General features: G+C 35.5%; 2 protein-coding genes across 2 annotated transcripts; both read left to right on the top strand.

Annotated features, from left to right (window-relative positions):
• Positions 1–104: 104 nt before the first annotated feature.
• Positions 105–6,331, top strand: ppm1kb (protein phosphatase, Mg2+/Mn2+ dependent 1Kb). The gene is made up of 7 exons (XM_056253557.1): positions 105–225; positions 897–1,467; positions 1,711–1,811; positions 4,701–4,866; positions 4,955–5,099; positions 5,250–5,384; positions 5,935–6,331. Exons 2-7 carry the CDS (start codon positions 1,028–1,030, stop codon positions 6,064–6,066), a joined length of 1,119 nt encoding a protein of 372 aa, XP_056109532.1. The 5' UTR covers positions 105–225; positions 897–1,027; the 3' UTR covers positions 6,067–6,331.
• A 1,492-nt stretch (positions 6,332–7,823) lies between these two features.
• On the top strand, positions 7,824–24,066 carry abcg2d (ATP-binding cassette, sub-family G (WHITE), member 2d). The gene is made up of 17 exons (XM_056253559.1): positions 7,824–8,040; positions 8,534–8,764; positions 10,747–10,806; positions 11,004–11,118; positions 11,265–11,417; positions 12,538–12,695; positions 14,771–14,922; positions 15,096–15,197; positions 15,893–16,143; positions 18,260–18,342; positions 19,877–19,966; positions 20,690–20,814; positions 21,953–22,107; positions 22,186–22,275; positions 22,366–22,451; positions 22,998–23,171; positions 23,989–24,066. The coding sequence occupies exons 2-16, from the start codon at positions 8,553–8,555 to the stop codon at positions 23,143–23,145; spliced, it is 1,980 nt and encodes a 659-aa protein (XP_056109534.1). The 5' UTR covers positions 7,824–8,040; positions 8,534–8,552; the 3' UTR covers positions 23,146–23,171; positions 23,989–24,066.
• Positions 24,067–25,856: the final 1,790 nt, after the last annotated feature.

Below are 25,856 nucleotides of genomic sequence, written 5' to 3' on the forward strand. Positions count from 1 at the left end.
ATCACAGAAATCTGGCCAATCAACTGATTGAACTCCACCGACGAAACGGGGGCTTCTGATTGGTTCACTGGTATTTTCCTTCAGAGGCGGTCGGTGCAGAGCTAAGCTGAAACGACTCTGAGAAGAAATGACCGACTGTTTATTACCATAGTATATTACATATACTAACTCGTTAGAATAAACAAAAATAAAAATCGAAATTCATTGTTATCACACAATTTGAAGGTAGGTAGTAAATAAAAATCTAGAAATTATACAATATTCTCGTTTTGTTGTCGCGGAATCCGTTTTTGCTAGCAGCTCGAGCGCCGAAAAGCTCGAGGATTCATCTCCATTTTGCTTGTTGTGATTAATGTTATCATTAATAAGCTTCTTCTGGTAGAATTTAAATACGTTTATATAGTTGTTTTGCGTTACTAGTTATGTTTAAAACGTCACTAACGAGCTGTTTGAAAGCATTGCTAACATGCTGTTATATAAGCGGAGTGTTGCGTCATGTTTATTTACACTCTTTTTTCATTTTTAACTTGTTGATTATTTGCCCGTGTGTCTTAATTTTGGGTTATTCTCCTTTTAGATGAATGTATTGATGTTGTCTTCGCAGGTTATGTGTATATAATCTATTACATCTTGTGTGAATTAAATAGGGGGTGGGGCACATTTGCGTATAACCTTGTTACTGAATGACTCCACTGGTACAGGCAGTAAACCCGCTGTTTAGTGTTTAAACAAAGGCTGTCTATCTGCTGAGTATCGACTACCTAGGCAGCATTTTTGGGCATGTATTATACAATGTTTTTTATTGAATGACTTAAGTGGGAGGGGCTGTAAACATGCTATTTAGTTTTAAAACAAAGGCAAGTCATTCATTTGTTCATTTCCTCCTTGTTTTGCAGAGAACTCCTGGTCAAGACTGTAAATTCTTCAAGACACACTTTCTGCACTGAATTTCGAAGCGTATTTTGGGTCCCATTTTGTATCGGACTCTTCCCACCTGTTCCATAAGTGTGGTGTCCAGCCACGGAGTATGTCAGTGGCTCTTCTCATGCGATATGCCACGCTCAGCGGGTCCCGTGTCTGCAGCAGGGCCGCCCTCGGCCTGACCAGCGCCCATCAGGAAGACCCGAGACGGTCTCTACACACTCCGTCATCTCCACGGTGCAGTAACTCCCGCTTTGATCCAGACGGCAGTGGCTGTCCGACTACCTGGGACTCCTTTGGGATCTGGGACAACCGCATCGATGAGCCCATCATGCTTCCATCAAGCATCCGCTATGGTAAACTCATTCCCAAAGTTAGCCTGACCAAGGTCGGCTGTGCCTCACTGATTGGTCAGCGGAAGGAGAATGAAGACCGCTTTCAACTATCGCAGATGACGGACAACATAATGTACTTTGCCGTTTTTGATGGGCACGGGGGTGCAGCGGCTGCTGAATTCTGCCACAAGAACATGGAGAAGCATATTAAGTAAGGATCAGTCGTTTAATGACTGTTATGGGAGTTTTATTTTATTTGAATAAAAATCTCCAGTTTTGTTGGCACGAATATGCATCCGGCTACTAGAAAAACTCACGATTGTGCGCACATAGAGGCTCAAGCCGTATGTTTAGTAACATAAAGCTTCAGAGGTTTCCTTCAGGAGATGGGCTTTGGAATCTGTGTTTTAGAATAACTAACTGTTTATGTTGCATTTGGTGATTTTTGTTTCAGAGACATTGCAGAGGAGGAGAATAACTTGGAGTTAGTTTTAACCAGGGCATTCCTTGAGCTGGACAAATCGTTAGCCAGGCATCTTCACTTCAGTGCAGATGGTAGGTCCTATTTCACTGATTTATTCTTTTTTGAAAGCATGCATGTTACATGAATACATAATACTCTGTAGTCCCTCAGCTCAGTTGTAGAGTCTTAATGCTTAAGTATTGCTTTGATGCATTAGGTATATATGTAACAGAGCCAAATTGACGTTTGTGAGCAGAACATGACAATGTAGTCTAAAGAAATATTTTTGTTTAATAAAAAAAAACAAGTGATCCCTAATGCAGAGCAGCGAAGGCCTGTATAATCTTCTCGTGATAGTTCACAGACTTCTCTTTGGCTCTGTAAAATGCGTCCATCCTAACATAAAGATAGCACTTGTATATACTAGGGGTGGGTAAAAAAAAATTGATTCCTAGATGCATTGACATTCTTTCTCCAAATTACGAACTGTTCATCACAATTTCAAAATAGAAGTTTAAACCCTCGGTCTGAGTTTGAATGTTTTGATGTCCACATGTTCTTGCTCAAGAAATTACAGTGGCTGTAGCATTTCTATCATAAAGAAGTGAACACATATTAAAGATTAAATAAACTTGAGTTAAATGTCATTTGGCCAGTATTAAGGATGGATTTGATCTGTTGTAAAGTGTGACAACACCAGGCCACTGGCGCTCTCTGCAGGCATTTGTTATAATACATAATGTACAGAAAATGACCGTTTATATTATGTATTTTAACAGTGTTGTTCTGTAAAACCATATGATTACTTGCTTTTGATACTTTATTTGAACCATATTATTGCCTCGTTGTTCAGTGTTAAACCATGACTTCTGGCAAATTTTGTGGATAGAAATGGACATTTTGAGACATACAAATATGACATACCATCAACATATTCAAGACATGATTATTGCAGCACGTACCTTGAACTGGTCACAAACAGAAACCTTAATTTTAAGCAGGATTATTCATGTTTTTCTTTTGTGTTATTAATTAATAATATATTGTTCACTCAATGTGTTGATGTTAGATAACGCATTAAGTAATGTTAATGAATGGTATCTATCTTCTTATTGTAGTGTTACCAAACTATACAGGAGATAAAACGTGTTTTATTTGACTTGACTGTACTTTTATTTAATCCAAAATGGTGTTCATATTTAATTTTAAAAGGGCTTTTTAAACCTGCTAAGAGTTATCCAGCCAAGAATAAGCCTAGAACTGCTTTTTTGACAGACTAACATTAATGACATAGGGATGCACCGATACTGATACCAGTAGTCGGGTGTCGGTCCGATACTGTGCTCATGTAGGCTACTCGTAAAACTACCCCGATACAACCACACCCGAGTCCACTTTAGGGGCCGTTCACATATCTCGTTTTTTGCGCTCAAAAAACATCTCAACATCTCATCTCAATAGGTCATGTGACAAAAACCAAACAATCAGCTTCGGCTTTTTATTTCTCATCTCCATAAATATATCTAGTAGTAAAGCTAATGCAAGGGATAGAAATCAAATAATTCTTTGCTGATACTTCCTCGTCCTCATGGAGAGCGCAGTTCGTACCGCTTTCTCCTTTCCACAAGCGCTTGCTCTCCCGTGGCGTCTCGTTGCTATGCAACCACGAACAGAGGCGCGCCTGGAAAAACGAGCGCGCCGCGTCGCTTCTATTATGAGCGTGCTTGCTACATTTGAAATAACAAATTTGCACGTGCAAAAAACGCGGTCTATTTTTATTACCACGGAAAAATATCAATTACTCGAATAATCGACCGATTACTCGGTTACCAAAATAATCGTTAGCGACAGCCCTACTCATTTATTTTATTACTGTTCATTTTTACAGAAAATTTGCCTACAAGGTACCTTAACTTGATAAAGATTTGCATCCAGTGAAAAATCAAAATGCATCAGGAATTATTTCGAACAACATCATGACTCCTTGAACTGAAATAGTATCAAATATTAAATTTGATTCCCACCCCCAGTATATCATATTAATGCATATTTAAAAATACGCTTTTGCCATTTTTCTTTAAAATAGTCTTTGTTAGATTCATGTGTGTTAATAAGGATATTAAATGCTGTTAGAATAAGTACGATTATGCCAGGCCCATCTTATTCATGTAGTGTGCGGCCCACTAGTGTGGCCTGCTGCGTGACATGTCCAATCTTGCCCTTTGTGTGTGCGTGTTATATCTACAACAGCCGCGGACCCAGCTTACCCCCTATAAGAGCTGCAGCTCTGCACTACCTTTATGGAGGCCGGAGGGCTAGATTGCTCCAGCGGGTCCTTGCGTGGACTTCTGGAAGGTTCCTGACCTTTCTCTCTCTCTTTTCCTTTCTGTCTTTCTCTCTTATCTCTCCTTTACTGTGCTCTGTCTTCTTCACATGTGTTGGTTGCTGGAAAATGATTAGTTAGTTGTTGTTGTGTTCAGAGCTTGTTTTCTGTGTATGGATAACTCTAGTTTTATTTGATGTTGTAGAAATGAAAAGCACAAGATATTTACTGTGGGAGAACAAAGTAATTTCCAGTGAAGAAAAGCTGTTTGCTTTTATGCTATTAATGAATTTTTGTAAACCAAACTGGTGTTTACTGTCATATGTGCCATAGCTAGTCAAAAAGACACAATGCTACCTGGTTGCCTTGACCAATCCAGTGCATCATCTCTTTTGGAATCTCCCTCTTTTTTGTTTTCGGTTTACGTTTTTATCAAAAGCTTTGCGTACATATTTATTAAATATGCACAGTATTGTGTAGTACAGTACACTAGAATTATGTGCATTTCTCAGAACAGGACTAAGAATTAAAGCTTTTTAGTTTCTGTGTGTGTGATTAAAAAAATTGTACAAAAACTCACTATTGCGGATTATTCTGTATCGGTGACTTTAAGCGCATCACAACTAACCATTCTGCCTCGGTCTCTGGTGTGTTACAGCCTCTCTGTTGAGTGCAGGGACCACAGCCACAGTGGCTCTGCTGAGAGATGGGATCGAGCTGGTGGTGGGCAGTGTGGGGGACAGCCGTGCCATGCTGTGCCGCAAAGGCAAGGCCCTCAAACTCACTGTGGATCACACACCTGAGAGAAAGGATGAAAAAGAGAGGTACAGTTTCCCTGGGAGCACTAGTTTCTCCAAGCAGATTGAGGCACTGTGAGAGCACCTCTTTTGATCGACATGTTTGTTTCTGAAGGATACGCAGGACTGGAGGTTTTATTACGTGGAATAGTTTGGGTCAGCCTAATGTCAACGGCAGACTGGCCATGACGCGCAGCATTGGAGATTTCGACCTCAAGACGGCAGGTGTCATCGCAGAACCAGAGACTAAGAGAGTTTCAGTGAGAGCTTTTTTTTTAAAATTCACTTTAAATATACAAAATGTCTTCTCTTTCTCTCTCTCTAGAATTATATTATCATTTTTTTTTATTTTAACATAAATACTTTTAACATAAAAAGTTGTATTGATTTAAGTGTACCTGTGTTGTCAGTTGCATCACGTCCATGATGCTTTCCTGGCACTCACTACTGATGGCATCAACTTCATCATGAACAGTCAGGAGATCTGTGACGTCATTAACCAATGTAACGACCCTAAAGAGGCCGCACAGCGCATATCTGAACAAGTGAGTCAAATAATCCAACATCCACCATTAAAGGGTTAGTTCATCGTTCCAAACCTGTAAGGCCTTTGTTCATCTTTGGAACACAAAAGATATTTTTGATGAAAACCATGAGCTTTCTGACCCCCCCCCCCCCCCCCATAGACTGACACGTTATTACCACTTTCAGGCCCAGAAAGGTAGTAAAGACATGGTTAAAACAATCCATGTGACTCCAGTGGTTCAACCTTAATGTTATGAAGCGACAAGAATACTTTTTGTGTGTCAGAGACTGAAAAGTATTCTTGAGGCTTCATAACACAACTATGTTTTTTTTAAGTCATACCGATCATCGTTTTCATGATTGATCGTCCCTGTAACGTCCCAGTATTCATGCACATCCCTAACCTAAACCATTTTTTTTTTATGTCCGGCAAAAACAAGAAGATTGTGATGCGTCCTGTTACCATTATATAAACCTACTCATTTATTCTGGTCCCTGTTGTGAATGCAGCAGGATTAAACATGCAAACGATTCGTAGTAAGTTAATTGGTTCTTTTCTGTCTCTCTCAGGCTCTTCAGTATGGATCTGAAGACAACAGCACTATCATTGTGGTGCCGTTCGGTGCCTGGGGCAAACACAAAAGCTCTGACGTGAGCTTCTCCTTCAGTCGCAGTTTCGTCTCCAGTGGCCGCTGGGCCTAAGCATAAATAACTCAAGACACTGATCGTTTAAGTGATACACAACATCGACTCACTAATCTGAGCTAAACAATGTGCAATATTCTCCTTATCCATCCTGTGAGGATCACCTCAAAAAGACCGTTAAAGCCAGAAGCCACATTTAATGTGGTTTTGGAGTTGATTTCTCTCATCAGAATGATTGTAAGCTATTTAGCCTAGAGAAGCACAATAAGCATTGAATTAATGTCTAAGACGGTGTTAAAGTTTTCCTGAGCTTTGAGGTTTTCCTTGTCTTGAAAATTGTTCTGCTAACAGTTATTTGGTGACCTCAGTTCTGGTTTGCTCTTTCGCAGATACAATACTTTAGAATAGTTTGCCTTGCTATAGTGAAATCAACATTTTAATGTCACAACGTGATTGCCAAGCACTTTAAGATTTTGGGAGGTTCCATTGTTTTTTGTAGTGTTGCGTGACGCGCAGAAGCACATTTCTGTGGTCTACAGTCTTTGTCTGATGGCTGTGCGTATTCCTAAGCCCATATTCACAGTTAGACTACTGTGTGTACTGAAATATGAACTCCGATTCCTTGTGCAAGCACACGTTTCTGTAACTCTGTCTCCTATTATTAGTGTGAATATACTTCTTCCAGCTTAATAACAACCAGCAATTTTAAAGCTACACTAAGAAATATTACTACCAAATGGAATCCGCAACCCAACTTGAGGACCATTGTGTGAACAAATCCATGATTTTTCTGTGCCTTGTCCATAAACGTCTGTTCTTATTTCTCATGCTTGAGTTATTCTGATGAGGAACTCAACTTTAGGTTCATAACTAAAGTTTTAAACTGTGACGTGTGCTTGTTTAGTGTTACCAGACAAACTTTTTTTATTCAGATTGTACACTTCAGTGGTTTCCCTACAATGCATAGATCAAAGTGCAGATGGTTGTTTTATTTTATTTATATAATGTATATGATGGACAGTTAACTTTATGGTGTATGTGAATGTATATATATTATATCTCAATACATCTTTTCTTCTAAAGTCTCCTAGTTACAGGAGAGAAGTGAACATTTATTAATTCATTCATCCTCTGACATGATTGTTGTAATTGCAGACATTCTGCTGAAAAATCTTCTGTCATGATCTCTGATGTTGTCCAGTGAATTTTATTTGTAGAGCCATACACACGTGACCTCAGCAAGTCGGCATCTCGGTTCAGATTTCTCCTTCAGCATTTCCTCTTATTTATGACTTTTAACAGCCTTTTTTTTTTTTTTTTTTCATGTCTTCCTCTTTAAGGTCCAATAGCGCTTCCAGTACGATAGGCGTCTTGTTTCTTTTCATATGTGCTGTTCTTCAGTTATTATGTTTCTGTCAGAATGTATTACATTCAGTGTTAACACAACTGTGCATGGATTTTGCCTAGAACAATCTGTAAAACAACTACAAGTGTTTCCTACTCTATATATCTGGACCTAACTTTGCTATTATTGATATGCAGTTTATTGTAAAATACAATGCAGCTGTGAATAAAGTTTCACCAGAAACATCTCCTTTGGTTAAACTTTTTTTTTTTTTACCTGTGTTTAAATACTGATGCATCTACTGTCCAATCTAATTGGATCCATTAAAAGTAGTGTTGTTGTGCGTCACATTTCTCATGGTATTAGGCACCACAATTATTTTTTTTCTAATTGACTTGCTACTAAAAGCATATTTTAGTAGGCCTGTAAACTTAAGTTTGATTTAAATGTCCTGCTGCAATGTGAATCATTTAACATGTTATATTATTGTGTCCCAGTAAATGTACTACAGGAAAATGTTCAGGTTTAAACGCTGATGATGCCTGTGACTGAATCCCACCCTCTGCTCCATCTATATAAGATCTCCGCTTCACCGCCTCAAGTCAGATTTGGATTTTTCCCATCTGATACTTGAACAGCTTAAACACTTGCGGACATCCAGCGGTCACTGCAGCAGCGAGAGGAGGGTAAGCATCTTTCTCTAATGTTTCACTGATGTTATATTAATACTGTAGATTGAAGGTTGTGGATGTTTATGCTACTGTAACCTGTTTGTAATCTGTAACTGAAGTGAAAAAATATGCTGATAAAGTGTTACAGCCACGTTGTATTAAATAATGGCTATTTTAACAAAAAGACAAGATATTATATAAAATCGCATATTCGTATAAATTATATAGCCATTTCAATTTCATACATGATACACTGGAATATAAAAAATTAAAGCTACATATGGAGAGACCGGGACTGATTGTAACCCATTCTAAAAGGAGAGTTTTATTTCTGAAAGTGTCTCTATAGACATGCCTTAAAGTCTAGGCTACAAAAAACTTATTGAACATTTAAGCGTTATAATTCTGAAAATAGCATAACAGTAACTCTTAAAATCTGAGGTATAGTTTATATTCCTGATACAAGCTAAGTACACTTCTCTTATTCATATTGTGTTTGTCTTTTTAGGGAGAAAACCTGGCAGAAGATGACTGACAATGTTGTCTTTGAGCATGATCAAATCACGGAAGAGACGGGCAGAAATGGGATGTCTTTGTCAAAGATCATTGCCATGGGGCCCGTGAAAAAGCAACATGGAGCCACTGTCAGCTTCCATAGCATCTGTTATAGAGTAGATCAGAAGAGCGGACCCATCTGCAAGAGGACAACAGTCCAGAAAGAGATTCTGGTAGACCTCAAGTGAGTCGATCTCATGCACAGAGACAGAGAGAGAGAGAGGTCATAATAATTCAGATCAGGGCTCCTTTAGTCTCTTTAATCTGTTAAAAGATCGTCCTCCATTGAGTTTTGGCAACATCTTTCTCGGGTTAAGCTTTTATTGCATTTATTGTAGTTATTGCATCATTGGAATTAAAAAAGATTCTATGGCATAACTCAGACCACTTCTATGATAATATAGGAATATTAGAAGGTTCTCCTAGGACATCATAAGAACTTAAACATCTATGATAATATTGGAATTTTAGAAGGTTCTCCTATGACATCATAAGAACTTAAACTTCCATGATAATATAGGAATTTTAAAAGGTTCTCCTATGACATCATAAGAACTTAAACATCTACGATAATAAAGGAATTTTAAAAGGTTCTCCTATGACATCATAAGAACTTAAACTTCCATGATAATATAGGAATTTTAAAAGGTTCTCCTATGACATCATAAGAACTTAAACATCTACGATAATATAGGAATTTTAAAAGGTTCTCCTATGACATCATAAGAACTTAAACTTCTACGATAATATAGGAATTTTAAAAGGTTCTCCTATTACATCATAAGAACTTAAACTTCTACGATAATATAGGAATTTTAAAAGGTTCTCCTATGGCAGGAGTTTTTTAAACTGGAGTGCTAAGGCATCTGAAAAAATTCTGGAAAAATAAGATAACTGAAGGCGTTAAAAGTAGTTGTATTATTTCCATTGTTCTGTTTTTGAAACGCTGGTTAGAAATCATTAGATGCATTGTTAATTTTTTTATGACAGCCTAGTTTATAGCCGTAAGAAATAAAATCTTTCCTTGCCATGTACAGGCATTCAAGAACAGGTTGTATTTTATTCATAGCTTGTATATAAACGAATGCATAAATATAAATAAATGCATATGTATTTGCTTCACAAGGCGATCATCATATTTGGGGGGCCTTAGCATCAAAATGTTTGAAAAAATAAAACATTTTAGTGGCATCATATGGATCTTGAAAAAAAGTCAGCACACCTTGGCTCCAATAATGTGAAAAATGTAGTAGACTCACACACAGGTGGTAACGTTTCGAGCACGTAGGCAAAGGTTAAACACACCCCGCCTTTAAGGTGGTGTGTTTAACTTTTAATTGTCTGACGAAGAGCCTACGTGCTCGAAACGTTACCATCTGTGTGTGAGTCTACTACATTTTTCACATTTTTACACCCAACTTGAGCAACGTAGTGTTTTGCTGTGGATGTGCGTGCTTTTGGATCTGATTTTATCATATGGATCTTAACGATAGTTCTCTTACGACATCACAGGAATAAACAATTCTCCTATGCCATCATATGAAATGTACAAAAGTTATCTTATGAGATCGCAGGAACTTTAAACGGTTTTCTCTCTGGCTTCAGAAGAACTTCAGTAGATTCTCCAGTGGCATGAGGCTTTACAAAACCTTTTTACCTTTACATGTTCTGCATTACTTGTGTGTTCACCAGAACAATGGATAGCAGAAAACTAGAATGCTTTTCCTTAATGAGCTTGACATTTCCCAGAACCAAGTGCATAGTTTCTTTGGACATTCTCTCTATAGTGTTAGTGTCAATTATATGATATTATGAATGGGTTTGTGAGTCTAATCTCTTGATCTCTTGGCTTGCAAACCCACCAGGGTTAAATGCAGTCAAGTGTGATCTTGACCTAATGAAAAACCCAGTTTAACTACGGGTCTCGACATCACCTAGATGACCCAGTTTTAAACCGTGTTATAGTTTGATAACCATTTAAGATCTCTTAAATGTCAGGAATTTAATGACAATTAGATTCATTGCTTAGATGAGTAGCATTTAATATGGCGCTCTACATCTTTTAGACTAGCATAACAACATCTGTGCAATAAGTGTTTCCACCGGGCCCGATGAATTCAATAGCAAGTGACATGAACATAATCTCATTTTTATCTCCCTTTTCAGTGGGATCATGAGACCTGGTTTAAATGCTATTTTGGGTCCTACGGGAAGTGGCAAATCTTCGTGAGTACATATTTGACGAATTCACATCTTAATAAGATATCAGTGCCAAATGGATTCCGGATTGAAGGGGAGATTATTTTTTGTTTAACAAGCTTTTGGAGTATCTTTCCTGACAGTTTCCTCCAGGAATACGGGATCAGATGAATGTTAATGCAACGTTATCATCCTCAAATGGAGTTTTTCTCTCTATCTATCAGGTTTTTGGATGTACTTGCAGCCAGGAAGGATCCTGCAGGTCTTTCTGGAGAAGTGCTCATCAATGGAGCCCTTCAGCCGCCTAATTTCAAATGTCTTTCTGGTTATGTTGTCCAGGTACAATGCATGCATGAAATGAGCTCTATATATGAGTCTAAAATGAGTTGCTTAAATGCTTATAAGGTGTAGGAATGGGATATTGGGATTCAGCATAGAGTTTCCTAGCAATACATTATACGCAAGGTTTGTGTGTATATGTTAAGGATGACATTGTGATGGGCACTCTAACGGTGAGAGAGAACCTCCGTTTCTCGGCCGCACTGCGTTTGTCTTCCCGAGTCAGTCCGAGGGAGAAGGAGGCGAGAGTTAACCACCTCATCTCAGAGCTGGGCCTCAACAAAGTCGCAGATGCAAAGGTGAAATAGCATTTCTTGTCCAGGATAAATTAGGTATGTCTAGTTTACTTGCTTCCTCGCATTCTTTAACAAATCCTTCCCTCGTGGTTCAAAATGACCCGAAGCCCTAAAATTATACTAATTTTTTTTCTTCAAAAAGCTTATTTTATTTCATTTTGATATTTTTTCTATTTTTTTAATGCAATTTATTTTGAGATTTTTTTTATTTACCTTTAAATTGCTAGATTTGATCAATAAATAAATAGTCATTTAAGCACATTCCTCATCAACTTAAATTCAAAATAACTCACTATTTCATGCATAAACCTTTTAATTCAGCTCAAAATATCTTACACTGTGTGTCTCTACCATCCTTTGTGGGGAAAAAAATAATATAACATGATATTTCATGACTCTAGCCACTAGATGGCATTATATGTCCAGTCCTTCCGCTGGGTCCTAAAGTCAATTCACTTCGGTATGCATTCAGACACATGTAGACATTATAAAATAATTTTTTGGTATAGTTTTAGCAATTTTAATTTTGAGCATTTTTAGGTTTTTCTGTGTGTACTGAAGGATTCCTCCCATTCCATTCATTCCAAATTGACCCACGAGGGAAGGATTTGTTACTTTTTTAAATGTGAACCACAAAACTCCTCGAATCCATTCAATTTTTGTGTGTGTATTCGTGCTTCAAGTGCGACAGAAAGGGTCTTGGACCCCTCCAATGAAAAATTCCGGGTCAAAATGACCCGAGGGAAGGATGAGAGTTAAGTTGATAAAAAAAGTGTAAATACCATCAGAAAGCTGTTACTTCAAAAGATAAAAATAAAATAATTTTAGGTAGTTGTACATATAAAGTTCTGAAACATTTTTTATTATCCAACATAAATATTTTAGGTTAAAATGTATAAACAGGTTTCAAATCAGGTTTATTGGCGAAATGTACAGACTTCCAGCTGTTTGCAATGAACAAATCAAACAAGTTATTGAAATAGCGCAACAAAACAAATGTTTCAATTGTTTTCCCCAAATTCAACTGAAAATGCAACTTTTGATGACTTCTGCAGTCTAACTAATATTCCATGTTGTCTCTACAAAAGATCTAGACCATAAGTGTGCACGTATGTCTGTATAGGTGGGCACGCAGCTTATCCGAGGGATCTCAGGTGGGGAGAGGAAGAGGACCAGCATTGGGATGGAGCTGATCATAGACCCATCTGTGCTGTTTCTGGACGAGCCCACCACCGGGTTGGATGCTAGTACAGCTCATTCTGTGCTTCTGCTGCTGAAGAGGCCTGTATATTCACAACATCCATTCATTGTCATGGTAACACTTTATGTTAACACTAACATAACACTAACAGTTCATGTTAGTGTTAACACATGGTAACACTCAGGGGCGTAGCAGCCATTATAAAAGTGGGGGGGACAAAATGGTGTGGTGATGTGACCCAAAGGTCAGTCCTTCCAGAAAAATGCGGAGTTTTTTTGTGATTGGTGGGGGCAAAAATCCTTGATTATGCGGCGATGGAATATGCAGGATATTTGCAATTTTATGTGATGAAATTGCGGGAACTTGCAAAAACTGCGGTTTGATGAAAAAGAGAGAAAAGGTGATTCCCCAACACCCTGTTCTCACTAAGCTACTACCTTAATGTAAAGAGCTATTTCTTATTACTTCCTATGATAAGCAAACATACTACATCACAGAAAGTGCTGGAATATTTAATCTTGTTTTATTTCAGACCTTAATAAACGCATGGCTCAAACTTACAAAACATTGATGAGTCAAACAAGTTCTGTAGCTTTACAAAAGGAATATGCTACAACTTCTGTAAAAATTAATAAATAAAATATGAAAAAAATGTTTCCTGTTTTACATCTTTTTTTCATTTTTTTTTTCAATGATGTTCATGTCGAGTCATTATGTCACTTCATAACGTTCCCATGGCAACCGGGGGAAACGGCTGCTCTCGTGTGAAGCAAACGCAACATTTTTCAACTTTCTGCTTAGATATATGTGACTTTTTTTTGCAACAAAAATGCGGGGATTATGAAATCATACAAGCCCCGCATATTTTGCGTGGAAATAGGCAATTTATACGGCAAAAGTGCGGCGTATTTGAAAAAATGCCCCCGCATAAATATGCGGACTTTGGCTGATTATTGAATCATGCGATCGCATAATCGCGTTTTTCTGGAGGGACTGAAAGGTGATGTTCATAATAATACATTCTAGATGGAATAGCAATTGGCATTTTACAGCACCCTAGTGCCATTTTTGGGAACATGCCATGATAGTTTACAGCAACCTATTTTTGTGAAATCATACTCGAAATAAAAAAATATTGCAGGACTTGGACTGTGGACATCTATACTTTATTTTTTATGAAATAAAGATATTTTATGATATTTACAATATTTCAGTTAAACTACACTTGAACAATAACTTTTATCTTACTTCTTAACAGTTGGACCAAAAAAAAGTGTTCAATGAGTATAACAGATTACATCTAGCCTACAGTAATTTTATACAACAGACATTTTATAAAAAATATATCAATAAAACCTAAATCAATGTATTCGGTATTGGACATCAATTTAACATTGACATGTTGCATTTACATTGAATTTTGGTCACCCGACGTCGCAACCAAAATTTAACCAAATATCAACGTCTTATGACGTTGTGTGCCTGCTGGGAATAATCTGTTATGTCTCATTTAACAGACGCTTTTATCCAAAGCAACAAGTAGGAGAGCATTTAACAGACACTCGACACAATCCGGCGCGACGTGAACCCATACGGGTTCTGCTGTCTTACACGTCTTACAGCGTTACAGTAGGTTAAATCATAACAAGGAAACTTTACGTGTGATTCATGTCATCGCGACATACTGTAACACATTATACTTACAGTGTGTGTTTGAAAAAAATGATGTAGTCCTCTGCTTTTTTTCTGGGGTGCATTACAGCCAAACAGCAAAGCGACTAAACAAACACGAAAATTCGCAAGAGCAACAAAAGATTTGAAGCTCATGGCAGACGCGCCCAATAGATGCTTCGCGCTGTGATTGGCTGAATGTTAGCTCACTCAAGTCTAAGTAACAAATCAGAGAACACGGGCGGAAATATTGGCGCTGAGTAAAAAAAAATGCGGGGGACAGAATGACCTGTTTCTAAAAGTGGGGGGGACGTGTCCCCCCCGTCCCCCCCGGTTGCTACGCCCCTGGTAACACTAACAGTTCATGTTAACTAATGTAGTCAACTAATGTTAACTAATGAACTTTATTTTAAAGTGTTACCTTTGAAAAAGTGATATGATCTTAGTGATGTTGTCTCAACACTGTTGTGTGTTTGTTTTTCAGAATGGCCGGTCAGGGACGCACCATCATCATGTCCATTCATCAGCCGAGGTACACCATCTACCGGCTTTTCGACAGCCTCACCCTGCTGGCCAACGGCAAACAAGTCTATCACGGACCCGCTCAAGACGCTCTAGACTACTTCGCCAACATTGGTACGCATTATTTACCGATACGAAAACCTAAAAAGCTTTTAAATATGCTTAAAAAACAAGGGTTGGAAGAGCTGAACTGTGAGGTGACACTTTCTTCTAAGATGTGAATATCAGGAGCACAATACTAACATCTCTACTTGAATGAAACTTTTGTTTTTTCAATGATATCTTAGGATATGCGTGTGAAGATCATAATAACCCAGCTGATTTCTTCTTGGACGTTATTAATGGGAGCTCCGCAGCGGTCAACGTGACAAAGATTCATAATAATGGAGGTACTTTGGTAATACTTCTATTTATATAGAGTCAGACTCGCTTGTTGAGTGATATATAATTAGCCTGGTTAAAACCAGACCATTCGTCAGTTGTAACTGAGTTATGGTCTGGCAAAGCGTCATAGACAAATCATTTCCAGAGGGGCGTCACCAACGGACGTCGCGGATAGACCTACAACCAATCAGAGCGATGAAGGAGATGACGTATGCAGAGCAGCGGAGAAACATCTCCGAGTGTTGTTCTTTGCTCGGTTTTTAACAAAAAGGAAACGTTCAAATCGCTTAAAACAGACGCGATAGCTGATTCGAACGAGTGATGTTCGACGGCGGCATCCATCTTTGTAATGTAGGCTACAAAATCTGCTTCAAAATCCCAGCGCTGTCATCATCGTGTAAAGCCCGCCCCAACCATTCTGATTGGTGCCGCGATTTCGACGGATTGGAAATGGGCTTGAATGAGTTCTTTGCCAGACTAACTTTCAGAGCAAATCTAAATTTGCCGGAAGTTGTCTGGGTTTTCCCAGGCTAATGTATAATATAAAACATGCCAAAAATGCCAATACGAGGTTTTCCTTCAAGTAAATAGCCATTTACACTCAACTTGGCTATAAATAATTAAAGAGATGTTTTGTATTAGTGGTGCATTGTGATCACTTACATGAACTTGCATTATACACCATGTGTAATATCGACAGATTTTGAGTTTGAAGTCGCTGCCGTCAGCCAGCAGTGTATTGAGGATCAGCTGGTGGACAAGTACAGAAACTGCAGTTACGCACGGGTCATCAAAGCCGAGCTGGAACGCATCACCCGGGCCAAAGACAGCAATATCAGAGCCGAAGGTCACGCCATCACCTACAACAGCTCTTTCTTCCAGCAGCTCCACTGGGTGTTGTGGAGAACCTTCTGGAATCTGATGCTGAACCCGCAGACGTCAGTAGCGCAGGTACCGCTGACATCTGACATCTGTTGCTGTTTTCTAAACTTAGTTAGAACTTATTTATAATAATTATATTAAATGCATCACCCCAAAACCCAAAAATAAAATAAGAAATTCTACAAATACAAAATAATAATTGTAAATAAATAATTTAGTAAAATAACTTTATTTAAAAAATGTATAATGTATATTAAAATATAAAAAATATTCAAATATGTATTAATTAGTGTGTGTATTAGGGCTGTCAAACGATTAATCGCAATCGTATTTAAGAAATATTTGCATGTATATACTGTATATAGACTGAATGTAGCCTATATATAATGTATATTTTATGTAAATATAAACATTTTATATATAAATAACATATTTTTCTTAAATATATACGTGTGTGCATTTATATACAAAATAATTATACACAGTACACACACATATATTATGTAAACACAATATATATATATATATATATATAATTATTATTTACATAAATCAAACCAAAATTTAATTATTTTATTTATTTATAAATATGTTAAATGTATCACCCCCAAATCAAAGATTAAGATAAGGAATAAAAAAATATTTTTAAAATAATTATATATATATATATATATATATATATATATATCTTATAAGTCTTACAATTGAAAATTTAACTCTCTGGAGGCATGATAATTCCAGTAAAAAAAGGTCATAATGCGAAATCTTCTTAAGAGTTCTAAAATAGGCTTTATTTTTTATGCAAAACATAATCTCATTTCTTTCTATGTAACCTGGTCATGTTTTCATGAGATCTGAGCATTCAGCTCAGTTTGTAGGAATAGATTACACTAAACAAAGATTTGTTGCCCCAACAGTTAAGATCCAGATCCTCAAAAGAGAATTTACGGAGACTTTAAGTTTAGATGCTCATTAACCACCAAATGCCATCAGAGGAGCCCTCGATTCAGTCATTATTAACAGCTGATTGCTCCCAGAGGCTTTGGGCTTATTCCTCGAGGTCAGAGCTAAGCGGATCTGCTGACTGTTGTGACCCTGCTCTCGCCCTCCTCGTAGATCTGAAGTGATATCATTTCTGGCCATGCACTGTGGATAATTTTTCACAAGCATAACAGAATAGTGTCTACCAGACCGTCACCTGACTGGAGTTAACATAAGGGCTGAAGGCTCTGCTGTATTTGCTTAGCCTTTTACCCTGGGAACGACCTTCACACTGCAGACACTCATACGCTGTCAAGAGATTATTGTCAAACTCACTCGTTCTGCCTATTGCCTCTGTCCAGTAAATTATGCTAAGATGTTAAGCGGTGCTAATTAGCACGTTGCCTTGCGCTTGCTATATTCTGGGTGGTTGATGCATTGTTGCTAAATGGTTTCTAGGATGTTTTGGGTGGTTCAAGTCAAAAGCCATCAAGCGGATTTTGATTTGCCGCTAGTTATTTCCTATACTATTGTTTCCAGATTTCATTCCAAATAGTATCTGATAACACTTTACAATAAGGTTCATTAGTTAACTACCTTAGTTAACATGAACTAAGAATGAACAATATTTCTACAGCATTAATTAATCTTAGTTAATATTAATTTCAACATTTACTAATATATTATCAAAATTAAAGGCTGTATTAGTTAACATTAGTTACTGCACTGTGAACTAACATGAACAAACAATGAACAGCTGGATTTATATTAAGTAACATTAACAAAGATTCATAAATACTGTGACAAATGTATTGTTCATTGTTAGTTCGTTAATATGTTAACTAATGAACCTTATTGTAAAGTGGGTTACACTTTATTTTAAGGTGTCATTGTTACAGTGTAGTTATATATTTAAGTACCGAGTAAAATTAAGCAACTACATGTACTAACTATAGGATTAGGATTTGGTTGAGGCTTAGTTGCATGTAATTATGCATAATTTACTGTTATTACTACTGTAAGTACATGTAACTTATGTAACAAGGACACTGTAAAATAAAGTGTTACCTAATATTAATGAAAGCATGTTCATGTGTCATCAATACTGAGATCATCTATGCCAGTTTTAGAGTGCACTGCTTGAATGAATGAATGAGGCATTTATATGAAGGTTGAATTGAATTATGAAGGTTATGTTTGGCAGTTGGCAGTCACGACCCTCATGGCTGCTATTGTTGGTGCCATCTTCTACGGAGTCAAAGATGACCAGAGTGGCATACAGAACAGGCGAGTTCAACTCCTCTCCTGTGTGGCATTAAATAACTTTATTTTAATGCCTTTCTAGAAAGCATTGTGCATGTATATAAAGCTTTAATTCTTGTTCGGGGTGGGCAAAGTACACAAGCTTTTATGATATTATGCTTTAGTTTAATGTAGTCAAATGATTGATAACATTCCACAAAATGAAAATACTCTAAAGAACAAATACTTGCGCACAATACTTTGACTACTGAAAAAATAACAAATAGTGAAATTTGCTTATTTATTTATTTTGAAAGGTTTTGCAGTTTTTTTAAGTACATTTAACATCTGTTAAACTAAGAAAAATCTACTGTTTTAAGTATATTAATCTGCAGTTATGAGTGCTGTCAAATCAGTTAATTGCATCTAACATAAAAGTTGGTAAATACATATTTGTGTGTGTATATGTATATATATATATAATATATATATATATATATATATACACACACACTGTTTTATATATATATACACACACACACACACACACACTGTTATATATATATATATATATATATATATATATATATATATATATATATATATATATATATATATATATATATTAGGGCTGTCAAACGATTAATCACGATTAATCGCATCCAAAATAAAAGTTTGTGTTTACATAATATATGTGTGTGTAGTGTACTGTGTATAATTATTTTGTATATAAATGCACACATGTATATATTTAAGAAAAATATGTTATTTATATATAAAAAGTTTATATTTATAAAAAATATACATTATATATAGGCTACATTCAGTCTATATAAAGTATACACATGCAAATATTTCTTAAATACACATGCATGTGTGGGTATTTATGTATTAAAAATAATTATACACAGTACACACACATATATTATGTAAACACAAACTTTTATTTTGGATGCGATTAATAGTTTGACAGCCCTAATACACACACACACACACACACACACACACACACACATATATATATATATATATATATATATATATATATGATATATTTACAAACTTTTGTTAGATGTTATTAATCATACTGATTAATCGATTTGACAGGTAAATCTAACTTAATCATTTAAGTAAATCTAACTTGATTATTTTACATAAAATTAATTAGAAGTAATGCATACACATAAAGTAAATGTGAAGTGATCATTTTGTGAAAAATTCATTAAAAGCTTTGAATAAATCTACTAATTTAAAGTGGCTATAAAAAGTCTATCCTTATTAAAATGCCAGGTCTTTTTCCACCTTTGATGTGACATTGAAAACAACAAATTTCACATAGCAAACAATATAAACGCATGATATGAAATTAGTTATATGCAAATTACACAGATTAGCCAATTTTCTCCAATTCGTCAAAAAAGTAATTAGTTAAAATAAATGAATCATAAAGTACTAAGTTTATAAAAATATATACATTTTTTTAGAAAAGGCATGCAGCTTTCCACTGAGTAAAATACATGTACTCACTTTATTTTAGTTTTTTTGTAGTTCCATGTAATTGTCTCAATTTTCTTTTCAGGTTTGGTGTTTTGTTCTTCATCACAACGAATCAGTGTTTCAGCACACTCTCCGCAGCCGAGCTCTTCATCGCGGAGCGCAAACTGTTTATGTATGTTCTTCAGACGTTTCGTCAATTTATTATTTTGAACTATTTTATATTATAATTCTAATTTATATATTTTATGATCATTAAAATAAAAAAAGTAAAAAAAATGGAAAATATATAATTAAAAATGTATATTTTAAGTATATTTTTAAAGATTTCATACACCATTTCATGTTTCTATTGATTTATAATTGTCTTATATTATAATTGTATTTTTTTTATTTTATGTTAATTAAAATAATATAATTCAAAAAATGATAAATATATAATTTTATAAGTAAATATAAATATTTTAAGATTTCATACACTATTTTCATGTTTCTATGTATTATTTTATATTATTGTAATTTATTTATTTTATGATAATTAAAATAATATAATTAGAAATTAGTTTTTTTAAAGAATAAAAAATGTTAAGATTTCATTCATCATTTCATGTTTCTATATTTATTATTCATTATTTATATTATAATGGTAATTTATGTATTTTATGATAATTAAAATATAATTTAAAAAATGAAAAATATATATTTAAAAAAGTACAATTAAAAATTAGAATCAAGTATATATTTTTAAGATTTCATACATCATTTGATGTTTCTATATTTCTAATTGTATTTTTTATAATGAACATTATTTCTGTACTTAACCTCCGTGTAAACGTATCTCTATGTGGTGTATGTGCAGGCTCGTGTGCGTCTTCTGTGACTCTTTCTCTTTTTGCAGTCATGAATACACAAGTGGATACTACAGAGTGTCCGTCTACTTCCTGTCTAAGATCCTGTCTGACATCATCACTCAGCGCACGATCCCTACCATACTCTTCACCTGTGTTATTTACTTCATGATCGGTAAACATTGTACACGCTTAACCCTCTGGGGTTCCTCATTTTAGACTCACACTCAGGACCTTCGGGTCAAAAATGACCCGGAGGGCGGCATTAAGATACATTTTATTTGAGTAAAATCAATGAAATATATTTTTGTTCAAGAATATTTTTTCTTTTCTTTTTTGGTGTTTTGAGATAATTTTATAATTTATAATTAATATTTATGCAATAATTAAGACCCATTTTTTCCCATTGAATATAATAGAACATTTATATATATATATATAATTAAAAAACATTTTTTATTAAAGCTGTATTTCATTTTAGAGTCAAGTCTAGACCTCATGAAAGCAATTTTTGAAATGAGATCGGAGCCATCTGGTGGACACACTGAGCATTTTTATCACGCAATAGCACATTTTTACCACTAGTGGATTTACAGCTCTCTGTTACAGTAGAAACCTATGGTAGAAACACTCTAGTGATTTTTTCACATAATGTTTAATTTTTTCAGGTTTTTGATTTGAATATATAATAACAGATTCTCAAAGACTATATTTGTCATTTTTTTTAATTAAAAAAAAAAAAAAAAATTTTTGGTTGGTTTAAATGGTAATTTTAAGTGGCAGTTTTACTTTATAATACAGTCAAACCTGAACATTGCATTATAAAGAGAACAAATGGAAAATTTTTTGTCACCCATTGTTTTAAGAGATTCACCTCTTCACTGTTGTGTGCTTTTTTTCTGCATCCTGGCTGTTTTGTAGATTGTATGCACAAAAAAACTCTGTATTTTCACATTTTTGCCAATTTCCCATTCATTTCCTATGGGGGTCATTTTTGACCCGAAGACCCTGAGTGTGACTTTTTTTTTTTACGACCACTTAGACTTTTAAAATCCTTTCCCCAATTTTTTTGGGTGTTCATATACCAAGTACCAAAAAAGTCACCAAGTTTTGGACCACTCCGATGAAGCTACGATTTTTAACATTTTTTTATTTAAACGCTTCGGGTCATTTTTGAGGCAGCACACGATTGCATAATCCTCATGTTTTCTGTAAACGTATAACCCACGGTATCTACATTTAGCCTACAAATTAGGAAAAAATAATATAGCATCAAATTGTTTTAACATGTTGAAAATGTCTTTGTTTTGCAGGGCTAAAACCCACAGCGTCAGCGTTCTTCATCTTCATGCTGACAGTGATTCTGGTGGCTTGTACGGCGGCGGCCATGGCCATGGCCATCTCAGCCGACCAATCAGTGGTGGCGGTGGCCAACATCTTCATGACCATCAGCTTCATCTTCATGATGGCAAGTACATATTGCAGAACAAGTGTTTTAACCGCAGAGAAGGCCTGTTCTTTCCTCTTTAACTGAATGTGTGTCCAGATCTTCTCTGGTCTGCTGGTTAACCTGAAGAGCATCATGGACTGGCTGTCCTGGTTGAAGTATCTCAGCATCCCTCGCTACGGGCTTGAGGTATGAACTTTCACTCTCTACATCTGAGCGACCGAAAGACTTCCTGTTGAGGTGATATTGTTATGATGGTTGGTCTAATCATTTGAACAGGCATTGGAGATAAATGAGTTTTTGGGGCTGAATTTTTGTGGAAATGTCTCTGCTGTGATGAGCGGCCCTGCAACAGACATAATCATGTATGTACAAATATATGTTATATATATTTTGATATGTGTGGTAAATAGTCTCTACAGGTGTAGAATTGTGTATATTGTGCCAGTTTATCTTATATAAAACAATATTGTTAAATGTTACTTTCTATTCATTAAAGAGTCCTGGGAAAAATATATCATGGTTTCCACAAAAATAGTAAGCAGCACAACTGTTTTCAACGTTGATAATAATTAGAAATGTTTCTTGAGCATCAAATCAGCATATTAGATTTCTGAAGGATCATGTGACACTGAAGACTGGAGTGATGATGCTGAAAATTCAGCTTTACATCACAGGAATAAATTACATTTTAATATATATTACAATAGAAAACAGTTATTTTAAATTGTTATGATATTTCAAAATATTACTGTTTTTACTGCTCAAATAATTGCAACATTGGTAAACATAAGAGACTTTTTCCCAAAACCTTTAAAAAAAATATTCCCAACCTTTTGAATGGTATTGTATATGTGTATCTGATTTTTTTGTTACGTTATACTACATATTCGGTGCATTATATTTTACAGCTGCACAGGAGAACAGCACCTGACGTTCCAGGGAATCGATTACTCATCCTGGGGTTTGTGGCAGAACCACGTCGCACTTACAGTCATGACTTTGATCTTTCTCTTCATCGCTTACATCAAGCTCAGATTCATTCATAAGTTCTCATAAATGTTCTGATTTGTGTTAAAGGATTAGTTCACTTTAAAAAAAACTTTTGCTGATAATTTACTCACCCCCATGTCATCCAAGATGTCCATGTCTTTCTTTCTTCAGTCGAAAAGAAATTAAGGTTTTTGATGAAAACATTCCAGGATTTTTCTCCATATAATGCACTTTGCTGGGCACCAAACGGTTCAAGGTCCAAAAGACAGGTTCAGTGCAAACTGTTCAAAGGGCTTTAAACGACACCAGACGATGAAAAAGGGTCTTATCAAGCGAAACGATCGCTCATTTAAAAAATAAATAACAAAGTTTAAGTTTAATAATGTCAAATGCTCGCCTTGCTCTGTTCTGTGATGCTTGTTCGTGACTTTCCTGTTCGAACTCGTTCATCAAAATGAACAAATCTTTTTTCGAGTCATTTGGTTCATTTAACGAACGAAATGAACGAATTGACTCGGAAAAAGATTCGTTCATTTTGATGAACGAGTTCGAACAGGAGAGTCACACAGAACAGAGCAAAGCGAGCATTTGAGCTTATAAAACTTAAACTTTGTTATTTCTTTTTTAAATGAGCGATCGTTTCGCTTGATAAGACCCTTATTCATCGTCTGGTGTCGTTTAAAGCCATTTGAACAGTTTGCAGTTTGCACTGAAACTGTCTTTTGGACCTTGAACCGTTTGGTGCCCAGCAAAGTGCATTATATGGAGAAAAATCCTGGAATGTTTTCATCAAAAACCTTAATTTCTTTTCGACTGAAGAAAGAAAGACATGGACATCTTGGATGACATGGGGATGAGTAAATTATCAGCAAGTTTTTTTTTAAAGTGAACTAATCCTTTAAATGTCAGCTTTATCACATAATATAATTGTATCCTTCTTTACAGTAAGGATGTACGTAGATGTGATTCTTTCAATGCTGATTTCATCCCAAGTTATCAGGGTTTGATAGTCAACATGAGATCAAAACTGGCCCTTTCCAAATACACATAACTGGTCTTACTATGAACAATTGTAATGCATATTATTTTTACAATCTGATCAACATGTCCCCTTTTTTCTTTCTTTTTTATAAAACATATCACACCAAGAACGATAACTATATTAGCGTCCACACCAATGCATGATATCGTTCAGTTTATTATAAGCATGCGCTTCAGATTTGTAGCCTGCCACTTTAAATGCTAAAGCTCTTAAAAGCAGGGTGGATTCTGATTGGCTGTCAGTGTTTTTATAGTTTATCAGCTGAAAAAAAAAACATGATTCCATTTCCAACGATATCGTTTCTCTGTGCCATTATTATTATAGTTGTGTGAACGCTCTGCTATTCTTTTATATTAAGAATGATTTTTAAAACCATATCGTTACAGTTGGTATGAACGGGCCTTTGGAGAAGTAAAATGGGCTGTAATAAATCTAAACATTATTATTATTATAGTACAATTAGTAAGAGATCTTAATGAGAATCTTTTGTAAACCTATACTAAGTTTAATGATTTGCGCTAATCAACTTAAACTTAAATATTTTGCCCCCCCCATCCTTTGAATAATGAACAATTTGAACCCCTATGTTACAAACAGGACTAGGGTTGTGCACAGGCCTGGTACGGCTCGCTCCTTCATAATCCATGTAATTGGTCTTAATGAGTTGCAATCCACTGCAGACATCAGTGAGATTACTGAAGCGCTAAAAGCACAGACGAAAGCTAGCTAACTCTTTCATTGATAACTACACAATATCCCTTTATTGTACAGGTCTTACAGTCGAGGGCATCATGACTGGGATCAAGCTACACGTGCTTCGTGAACAAATAATGAGCACATGATGAGTTTCAATGGTTTTTATTTCAAATGACTGTCGTATTGAACTGTAATAATGAATAATGTGTATGTAAAAATGTGAGAGTACCATAGTTACAGAGGTTATTGCACAAATTGAAAAATGTTTAAAAAAAAATCCAAAAAAAAATCGTTAAAGCTGCAGTCCGTAACTTTTTTTGGTGTTCAAAATTTATAATAATGATTAAAGTACATCATGAATCCACTTTCCAAACTGTGTTTTTGTCTAATCTTGAATCAATACGGTATATAATAAGTGTTTATATATTCATGCAGTTCTGTTTATTAAACGCTAGAGCGCCAAAAGTTACGGACTGCAGCTTTAAGATCTTTGATATTTTTATTAGGCTTAAAGGAGAAGTGTGTAATTTCTGCTTCTCTAGCGGCACCAAACGGTGAATAGTTTGAGCAGCCCAACTAGGCCCCAACATAACAAATTTGGCTGTATATTCATACGACGTGTTTGAAAACAGCTAGTTGTGCAGAAACTATATACTTTACCTTTAGGAAAAGCTTTGCAAATCCTATCTTAAGACAAATACCGCATGGGTTTCCCATGAAATCAGATGCACTCCAAATCGAAGTTTGTTTCAAATTACAAAAAGTATCAAAATGATTTAAGTTTCATAATTATTCAAAATAAATGTAGAAATGATTAACACAACATGCCACACTTGTATTAAATCAAGACAAGAACTATAAAATATGCAAAGCAAACCATAAACTTGAGTGAAATTGCACTAAAGTTGATATATACTGTATAAAGCAATGTGTGACCACTGTATGTATGTTTACTTTTCACACGTTTTTGTGTTTATTAATAGCTATTTTCACACATTTCTTCTGATTATATATAGAATGATATTGGTCCTCGCTGAAC

The sequence above is a fragment of the Rhinichthys klamathensis genome, unplaced genomic scaffold (assembly GCF_029890125.1).
Source record: "Rhinichthys klamathensis goyatoka isolate OS25496 unplaced genomic scaffold, OSU_Roscu_1.1 h1tg000107l_1, whole genome shotgun sequence".
NCBI classification, from domain to species: domain Eukaryota; kingdom Metazoa; phylum Chordata; class Actinopteri; order Cypriniformes; family Leuciscidae; genus Rhinichthys; species Rhinichthys klamathensis.

Coding starts and splice junctions, on each gene's coding strand:
- abcg2d (XM_056253559.1), top strand. CDS start 8,553: ATGACTGACAATGTTGTCTTTGAGCATGATCAAATCACGGAAGAGACG. Junction 19,967..20,689: donor GCGGAGCGCAAACTGTTTAT/GTATGTTCTTCA, acceptor CTCTTTTTGCAG/TCATGAATACACAAGTGGAT. Junction 22,276..22,365: donor TCCCTCGCTACGGGCTTGAG/GTATGAACTTTC, acceptor TCATTTGAACAG/GCATTGGAGATAAATGAGTT.
- ppm1kb (XM_056253557.1), top strand. CDS start 1,028: ATGTCAGTGGCTCTTCTCATGCGATATGCCACGCTCAGCGGGTCCCGT. Junction 5,100..5,249: donor CAGAGACTAAGAGAGTTTCA/GTGAGAGCTTTT, acceptor CTGTGTTGTCAG/TTGCATCACGTCCATGATGC. Junction 5,385..5,934: donor CACAGCGCATATCTGAACAA/GTGAGTCAAATA, acceptor TGTCTCTCTCAG/GCTCTTCAGTATGGATCTGA.